Consider the following 10,588-nt stretch of genomic DNA (forward strand, 5'->3'; position numbering starts at 1 on the left):
AAATAACAGACAGTAAAGGCCTCTTATTAATCGTGACAATGTCATCTTCCGTTTTTCGTAACGAAATTATTTCTTTATTTAAGTGAAGAATTCCATAATTACAACACATACAACTGAATGGAACAATAACGTGTTTTATAGCAATTGTGCATCGTTAAAGGTTTTAGTATATTTAGGAGTAGTATATTTTGCTTAAAAACATTTTTTATCCAATTCTGCTCATATATCCCAGGATTCCTAAAATGCCACAAAGACCATCTGTGTAGCTATTAAAGTACACGGAACCGTATTGCAACAAACTCCATTTTTGACAATTTAAGTTTAACATAGCAGAGCGAATTGGTAAGGCGTCAAAATCGGCATCAAATTCCTTCTTGATTTTAATGTAGCTTATGAGAAAGAACCAGCCTTTTGGGTCTCATTCTAATGGTGAACTGCTGATTATTCCCGTGCATGTTGCTGCAATAGCACTGATTCAGATTCCACAAACACATACATACCATAGCCTCGTACTTGACAAATGGGGACGAAAGTTGTATACCATACCCGGTTTTTTCCCTTAATCCTACCATGCATGTCGGAAGACATTTTCATTGCCAAAGTTGGTAGGGTCAGAACGTTGGTGGTTAGCAGAGTACCTGAACAGGAAATTTGCTTGACAGAAGGGAAAAAATATGCGAGAGGTCCTAATAAGGCGAGCAAGTCAAAAACTTGAAAACGTAGCAAAGATGTAGACGCTCAAAAAGAATTCCCATTAACATAAAGACAGAAGAAGGACGTGTTTTCAGTTGTTGTTGGTAAGCATTTTTCACATGGTTTAAAAGGAACATCAACTCAAAGCAGCAAGGAAATTTTGGTTCCCAACGACAACCAAGCCATCAACTCAATCACACAAAAAAACACACTTTTCCCATGATAGATCAAACAACCGAAACACCTAAAAAACGCCATCATATCAACAAAGATTCAAAAACTGCTCACTTCCATGGTTGAGACTTGAGAGTAACAATAAATCCTGTAAGAAGGTGCACAGTGCATGCTGCAACCAAAACTAACCCAGCAGCATTTTCATTAATAATATTCTTTTATAACTTCTTAAAAGAACTATAGAAAAATGTTTAAAAAGAAGAAGCAGGAGAAATGGTTTGATTGGCATAACTGGAAAGCTAGTAAATCACTGGGAATGATGAGCTCAAGAATAATACTGAGAACTTCCATGGTGCTCACATTTATGATTATTGATATATATACACAATCTAAACATGTAAAAATACCCCTATTTTTACTTATAAGCTATCTGCACTCCACCCACAGATTAGATGAAAACTGTCCCTAGCTAGTTCTACAACTCCATGGAGCTTCCCAACTTGATTGCCTCAAAATTCATACTACGCTGCTACCCAAAAAGAAAGATTATTATTTTACAGAAACAGCTACCGGGAAGGCTTAAAATATCCCAGAGCACCACCACAACTTACAAAGCTAGCTAACAGGACACAAACACACATATAATCCCAACACTGCAGAGTGCAAAGCTATTATTATCGTACATCCCCAACCTTAGCCGACAGCGCCGTACGAAGTTGCTCCTGCGTGTAAAACCGACTTCCCATCTTCACCGTCGCTTGTTGAATCATCAAATCGTTCACCACAGACACACTCGCGTGGTGCACGTCCAAGTCCAACTCCATCAGCGCCGCCATCAACCTCGCCGCGGGGTGGTTCTTCTTGCTGCATTGGATCCTTATCATCGCGTCCCACCCAATAATCTTCACATCAATATCCAAGTCAATTAAAGCCTGATTCGAGGACGACTTGTTATTACTATTAACTGCGTGATTAAGAGAAACACTTTCAGTGGCTTTCTCGAGTTCTTTCTTCACACCATCGAGTTGCTTCTGCAAACCATCTTTATCCGATTCAAGGGTTTGGAGCTTCGACTTCAGCTCCGTGATGTAAGATATGGCGTCACCCAAAAGCGACGCTTTGTCCATCTTCGAAACATTGGGAACCACAGCACGAAGCGCGTAGAATCTCTGATTCAGCTTCTCCCTCCTCTGTCTCTCAGCTTCCACATGGTTCAACGGTTCCTCTCTTCCGTTCGCCGGCTTCCTCCCTCTCTTCCGTGGCCGCTTCTCCGGCTCCACCACAGGGTCCTTCACCACGGAAGCCTCCAGATCGGAGTGGTCGGAATCGCCGCCGCCGGTGGCGGAGGACTTCAAATTGGTGGCCGGGAGAATCACAGCGGAGGTGAAGGAAAGCATTCCGTCGTCGTTGCTCCCGCGTGAATTCGGAGACCTTCTCTTCCCATTGTTGTTGTTGGTGGTGGTGGTGGTGTTGTTCTCATCCGCAGCAGCAACAAACGGTGAGTGACCGGAGAAAAAATGGGAATTTGAATTGGAATTGGAATTCCCATTGACGCCGGCAGCGTAAGAGGTCCTCTTGCTTTCTCCAAAGCTGAGAATCTCGCCGGATTCGGGCTTCAGGGAATGGTGGTTGTGGTTGCTACCAGTCTTGGGGTCAAAGGCGTACTCAGAGAAGTTGAGTTCCCTGGAGAAAACGCTCTGGTTGTGCGGAATCGCGTGGATAGAGCTTGGGGTTTCAGTTAAAGTACTGGAACCCGGGGTTTGAATAGAAGTTTCCAATTGAATGGTCTTGGAGATTCCCTGAGTATTAACAGGAAGGGAAACCGAAGGGGTGGGTGCAACCGTGTTGATAGAATCCCTAACCTCGGGATCGTTGAGCCAGAGAGAGGAAGGGTCGTTCTCTCCTTGATCGGCGCTGGTAGTGGTAGCAGGCCAAGAAGAAGCAACATCCAAGTTGTTATTACTAAAATTGAAAAGAACCTTCACCTTGTTCGTCAGATCCGGGTTCTGGTAAATTAACTCAGTGGAGCCCAGCTCAACGACGCCGTTTTGCGACGGTATGCAAACTAGGGTTTGGAGCCCGAACACCTGTCCCTGACGCGCCCTCTCGCACGGCGAGGCCGAGAGGCGGTCGCCGCCGGAGACCCAAACGGGGGCGGAGTTGAAGAAGGCTTGCCCGGGCAAGCCAGCGCCGTTCACGAAGGACTGAGTCATGGAGACGAGGAAGAACCACTCGGTGTCGGTGACCTCTTCGTCGACGTCGTCTCCTGCGGCGGAGGAGGAGCCGGAGATGAGGGAGTTGAGTTCGCGGAGGACCTTCTTGCGGTGGTCCTGCTCGGCGGCGGAGGTGGCCTTGGCTTTGGCCTTGGCCTTGGCCTTGTCGTCGTCGCCCTTGTAGTAACCGTCGCCCCAGCCGAGGAGGGAGGAGCCGGAGTAGTCGTAGGAGGACTGCCAGAAGATGGCGTAGGTCCAGCTCTCTCTGGCGCCCTCGATGAGCGCCTGGAGGCGGTGCTGGAGCGTGTCCTGGTTGAAGGCCGCCGTGGACTGTGGCGGCGCCGGCGGCGGCCATATGGGGGAGAGATCGGAGGCGGACATGAAAGCCTCCATGACCGAAGAGTTCTCGTCCGTCCACAGGTTCATTCACAGAGTGAGTGGGGAAGGATTATTATTATTAGTGTTACCGAGGAAATTGAATTGGATTAAAGGTTTTGGTGTGGTGCGAGTGGGAGTGGAGAAAAGGGGATAAAACAGAAAATGAAAGGGGACTTACAACTTACAACACAACACCGAATGCATTTGGGTTTCGAATTTATTTCGACTGCATTTAGGGTGAATTTTTATTTTAGGTCTGGGAGCAAGAAAGAAGAGAGAGTGTGTGAGTGTGAGTGCGAGCCTTCCGCGAAAACCCAAATGTCCACGCCGAGTAACCCGTAAATACGCGGCCTTTTGAGTTACCAACCCAACCTGCTTTCATTCTCTTTCTTTTTTTTTTTCCTCCTTCGCTAAAAGGATAAATAACTTAAGACAATATTTTAAATTTTATCCACTCAAATAAATGTTTATAATCAAATATTCTGAGCTTCGAATGCACATTTTATTCCGCCTGTAAATTAAATTTTAGATTTTTGTTTATAAGAAAAATCAGCATAATTATTTAATTAAAGTAAAGAAATAAAATATTATTATAATGACGCATCATAATCTTTATATTTAACTGTTTATCTATTCATAATATAATAAAATAAAATAATATTCATCTATCTAAGATTAATATATATATATATATATATATATATATATATATATATATATAATACTTGGATATATGTACAATGATATGTACATGTAAAATTTTTAAATAATAATTAAAAGTATATAATAACTACATAAGTATATAAAATATGGACAATTATCTAATAATAAAATAATAATTATAAGTTGTTGGTCAAGCAACAATTAAATCAACCAGCTATATCATAATAAACTAAGAAACAATGATAAGTCATTCATTAACATGACTTCACTACATATATCTTGTATTCAGCTTATCTATACTCTACTCTCATGTAAATATGATTATCGTAATTCAATCACAAGAAAACATACAAGAATTAGTTAGTATTCAAAAGAATAATTAGGCAACAAGTATAGGAGTAAGGACCACTATATTATCAACACAAACTACATAAACTAAGAAGTTTAATAATTTTATCAAGGTAGAACAACTTTAGTGTAAGTCTACCATAACAATCCGTCATGATTACTACACTAAACGGATTAACTACTAGCAGTGAAAAAGCATACTACAACTACCTAGGATTAATATCTTTACACCACATCATATGCATAAACCTTAACTAATTTGTCATCATGCATTCACCTACGAAGATCTCTTACAACACTTAGCAGTCTTAGTGGTTTGACCTTACTGAACCAATCAATCATTTTCACGCCTTACACATCTACTAGGTCAACAGCTAAATTGAAATACCAATCCCTATCACATGATTTCTCAAGTGTCAGCACTTAAATGATAAAAGTCTAATACCATTGTTAGGTATAGCATAACTTGGATATGGTCTTACCATGACCTTGACATACATTAACCAAGTCCCTTATGGATTACAACCTAACTAACTATCCATGTGATACTATGCACCTCTATAGTAATTAGTTAAGAATTGTAGCCACCAACTTCATACACTACTCTAACATTGACTAAGGATCTAGATGAGACTCACCAATTCACTCCAAGAGTTTAACACCTACTCAAGGAGGATTTTTCAACAACTAGCGTGCTAGAGTGTCACACCAATGTCCTCACAATGGGATATCCAACTTTCAAAAATATTCGCTCCTCTAATCCTAGGTCAATCAATACGCCTAAATGTCAATAGCACTCTTAGCATCAACACTTCAATGGGCAAACAAATCATGTCTAAATGCTTGTAGCACTCTCAACATCACACCTCAACAACATACATCTATATGCATTACCACAGGTTAATGGATATAGAACTTTCAACATAATTTAGTTTATAGCATACTAATGCATCTCAACAATTTAACCATACAATCATCTATATATATTATCTCTGGTCAACAAACATAGAATAATTATCACCAATCAACATATAACATATAATAAATTCACCTAACATATTCATGTTCACCATTTAATCAATCATATAACAAGAATTTTCAAAATTAACTGTGCCTAATTCCATTGAGTCAAGGAGCTCTCTACCTCACCCACGTTCAATGCCATACACCCTATGCCTAATGTGGATTAGGTAGAGATCCCTAAACCCTTACACTTGTCATGGAAATGTTCCACGTTCGACCCTAATCCTACCCGAGACGATTTTTTCTCCTCTCATCCAATGTTACTCCTTTGGCACCTAACACCAACCCAATTCGAGGCAATTCTCTCACCTCATGCCCGAGGCCTTTCAAACCTTGCCTAATATGATTTCAACCCATGATGATTATCTTTCCTCATGTCCGACACCACCAATCTCGTGTTTGCACGAGCAAGACATAGGTCCCTGGTTGAATCCACACCCAGTGCAACAGTGACTTTTGTACATAATAGATCACGAATTTGGCTCAAAGCCACCTGAAAACCAAAAGATACCATCATCTAATGTAACACAATATACATATGCAGCATCCACAACTCATTTTCATCAAGAAACAATACATGCAACCACATCCATAATAAAATCATCAAGATTTTCTTCAACAAGTTTCAAACATTCAAGAGAAAAAAAAACCCACCTTTCATCATGCAATCTAAAATTCAACTTACACAACCACACTTTGATTGAAATTAATTGACATGTAACTCAACAAAACAATCTTATTTTCCCATACCTCAACTCCAAGCAAAGAGATGAAGAAGATCGGTTCCAAGCTTTAAGTAAACACGAGCTCTACAACTACACTACCTTGATTCTCAACTACCAAGCTTTGATTCAATAGCTAACAACAATCCATATGCATCAAGGAGGCCTAGAGAGTAAAAGAAGTATTAAACTCTAGAGTTCCTCTCTATAGTTTATCTCTCTAAGAATCTTGAGAATGAACTTATAAAGCTCAATATTCAAAATAAATTTTATATACTCTTCATCTCAGGGTCAAACTATATTTTTGTCCAAAGAAACCCTCTAAGTCTAAACATCCAAAACTCTTTATGATTTCATCAACTCTTAGAGTCTCTCAACAACTATTCCAAAAATAACATGTAATCAACATAACTCACAATTATTGATAAAATACAATAATTGAAAAAAAATGTACATTGTTATACGTACCATAACATTAGTATGCATAACTAAACCCCTTATGGAATTAATCTATCGACTACCCTTCAAATACCATGCCTTTTTAGTACTCAATTAGGGATTAAGCCTTCAACCTTATATCTTACTCGATTGATAACATTATACATGTATACCTAAACCTTACCCACATGTGGATCAACATTGGTCACTTGTAGTTGGTATTCCTTGACCTAGCCTACATATTTCATCAATTAAGGTCCTAGAGGAGACTCAACTATTCATTTCTATAGTTAATTACTCAATAAGGATTTTTAAACAATTGGACTCGTAGAGCAACACACCAATATTTTCATAATGGAATATCCAACTTTATAAAACACAATTTCTTCTAGTCCTAAGTTGATTAACACAACACACCTTGATACCTAAATGCATTGCGCATTCTCAACATTAGCACCTCAACTTCCAAAAACTAATCAACATAATATGCCTAAATACCCAAAGCATCTCAACATCTTAGCAGGAATGCCTTAATAGTTCAACAACTATTCATTTATATGAATTATCCTAGATCGATGTATATGGAACCAACACCATTCAACAACACACAATAATTGAATCATCAATATACATTATCCCAAGTCAATGTATAAAAGAACTAAAACCATATGTCAAATGCAACATGTAACAGTTTCAACTAACCTACACATGGTGACCATTTTATCAATTAAACAACAACTTTTCATAAGGCAACTTACGCTTGGCACCATCCACTTTGCATCTAACATCATTGAAATAGGGAGTTACATGTATTGCCTATGACTGAAGCCATTTCACCCACGCCCAGTGTGGAGGAGATCAAAGATCCCCTAAGACAATCACACCTAATATGGCTAAACCCCCATCTGACCCAATTCAGGCAAAGACAACTCTTTCTCCTCAACCCAACGTTACTTTATTGGCGGCCAACATTAATCAAGTAGAGAGCTCTATCTTTGTCATGTTGGGTGTCACAAAACCCACAACCTGGTGTCACCAAGTCAAAGATAATTCTTTTACCTCACACCTAATGTCATTCAACTCACGTTTGATGTGACCTAGTTAAAGGCTTTTTTCTCTCCTCGCATTTAACACCATCAATCTTGCGCTCGACATGAGTGAAACAGAAGACTCTGATTTGAGCCACAGCCAAAGCCATGCATGCCCAATGTGATGGTGAAATTTGCATATAGTAGATTAACGGGTTTGGTCGAATCCACTTAAAACTCTGAAAAACCAAACATCTAATGATAAAAACAACATCTATGGATCATTACTAGCTCATAAATGCTACAAAATTCAAAATGCAATTACCAATGAGTAAATTCACCAAATTCACCTCATAAACTCCATAAACCACAAAACTCAACGCATGCACCATCAAATCCAAAATCAACCAACACCACCACATATTGATGGAAATCAATTAACATGAAACTAAAACAATTGAACATAATTTGAGTTTTAACTTCCCTTACTTCGAAATAAAAAGGAAACAAGGAAGAAGAATAAAAACTCCAAGCAATCTCGAAATCTTCGTACCACCCAACTCCGATGATGACCCTAAGCTAAGGGCCTCAAATCACGACTTTATCACCCAACAACAATCTCCTACAACTCCTAGGAGGCTAAAAAGAAGAAATGAATTTATGAAACTCAAGTCTTAAAAGAAATCTTATGTACCCTTTCTCAAAATTTAACTGGTCCTACAAAAAAATCCTCTAAATACCTAAAACTTGCAAGAATTTATTAATTTTCATAATTTCTCAACAATTAATCCCAACATCACCATAACTTAAATGTTGTTAAAAATCAACAATAATTAGCAAATATATAGTGTTATAATTATAAAAATTAAAATAACAAAAAAATTAATTTTGAATATGAATTATGTATTAGTTTAATGTTTAAATAAATGTTATATTTAAAAAAAATTAGTAAATGTATTTTTTATGACTTAAAAAACAATCTAACTGATTCATAATACTCGTTCTAATTGTAATTACATATTAGTGTATAATACTCTATCAAGATTAACTAATTATTGTAAGGACTAAAAATTTAGTTAATAAAATTAATTTGTCATGAATATACGTGTGTTCTTTTTTTCAAAATCATTTAGTGACTTTAAATCTTTTAATATGTATTTATTGTTTTAACTTTTATTGGTTACCCTTAAGTATGGGTCATTTATTTAATTTTGATAATTTTTTGTCAAACCAGTAACTTGTAAGATCCTTCAATACAGTTTACAAAGTTTAACTTTCAAACAATCGAAGACATTATCACCATAACTAAGATTATTTTCTAAATAAAATAATTAATATAAAATACATTTTAAAGTACTTCATCTAAGATACAATTAGAAGAAATTGTTTGTCCTTTTTAGGTAACATTTTACGATTTCTATAGAATATTTTACAATTTAATTTTACTTTCCATTTTTTTATCTATATTAAGGTTTGTGAGAATACGTGTTTCTCTCTTATACACACATTTTAGAGTCTTCAATTATTATTTATTATTTTTTTTAGTATTGGTGCGATAAGCCTTTATATAGGATAATATTTTCACCTCTCACAAAAATTTAATATCAATTAAGAAGGGTAAAATTCATAATTCATTATTTTATTTTATAAATTCAATAAAATTAATTAACATAATTATTTGTCGATATACGTGATTCGTTAAAAATGTCATGTAATAAATATTAGAGGGAGTAACTTTTATAATTCATTTAATTGATAACGTGAGTGTTATAAATTTCTTTGTTATTGTATTTGATTTATAAAAAAAAAACTATTGTAATTGACAAAAAAAAAAAAAAAGATGAACAAATCAAACTTTTAATTCAATTCATATAAAAAATATTGAAGAAATATTTTGTATTAAATATTTATTTATTTATTTTAATAAATAATATTTCAATGTGAATATAAAAAAATTAGATAATTAAACATGTTATTCGTATGAAGTATTCATCTACTTTATCAATAATTGATATAAAAATACGAGGAGGGATCCGTTTTACTTCTAAAATAATTATACCTAGACTTACTTCGTTTAATAACTCACACTTTATATTAAATTTCAACGATTTAATTGTTGAGTTTAAAGTTTTTAATACATATAACAAATATGTAAATTTAAAAAAATTAAAAATTATTTAATACTTCTTTTCATTAATTCAAATCAACGTATAAAATATTATTATTATTATCCGTCAATATTAATTAATAAAATGAAGTATTAAATGATTTATTTTTTTTTTAAAATTTACAGATTTGATCCCTGTATTAAAAAATTTAAATTCATCGGTTGAATCGCTAAGATTGAATGTAAAACATGAGTTATTAAATAAAGTACGTCTGTAGACTTATTCTTAAAATAAGCAAAAATTCCTCTTCTAATAATATTTGTCGAGAAACTTGATTAGTCAATGAGCATCTTTAATGAAATTTTTCCCTCTCAATCATAGTTTTTTTATATGTAAAATTCAAATTTTAAACTTTACATAAAAAAAATTGAGTTTAATATCACTCAAACTAACTACTTATTAGTGAATATAAATTTATTATAGTTTTATAATAATTTTGATTTTTAAAATAAGAACTTGTTAATAAAATATCTTCTCTGAATCGTATTTTTTTTCCATATATAAAAATCGAAGTTAAAATCTTATTTTAAAAAAAATGATTTCAGTATCGATCGGATAAACTAGTTGTTAGTTATTATAGATTTATAAGAAAATTGAATTTAAATTATGAATAACTATACTGCTAAAAAAAATGATCTGGTCGTAAAAAATAAAGCTGGGAACTGGGACCTTCATTTAATTTAAATATAAATTTAGTTATAATTTGGTGGAGGAGAGAAAAAAGTATGGAGCGGGTGCGG

At 35.4% G+C, this 10,588-nt stretch overlaps 1 protein-coding gene across 1 annotated transcript; it reads right to left on the minus strand.

The window, feature by feature from the left end:
• Positions 1-1,199: 1,199 nt before the first annotated feature.
• Positions 1,200-3,772, minus strand: LOC109800173 (transcription factor MYC2). Its single transcript, XM_020360905.3, has one exon. The coding sequence runs from the start codon at positions 3,504-3,506 to the stop codon at positions 1,542-1,544; it is 1,965 nt and encodes a 654-aa protein (XP_020216494.1). The 5' UTR covers positions 3,507-3,772; the 3' UTR covers positions 1,200-1,541.
• Between the last annotated feature and the right edge of the window lie 6,816 nt (positions 3,773-10,588).

The sequence above is a fragment of the Cajanus cajan genome, chromosome 11 (genome assembly GCF_000230855.2).
Source record: "Cajanus cajan strain Asha chromosome 11, NIPB_CcT2T_4, whole genome shotgun sequence".
In the NCBI taxonomy this organism is placed as follows: Eukaryota; Viridiplantae; Streptophyta; class Magnoliopsida; order Fabales; family Fabaceae; genus Cajanus; species Cajanus cajan.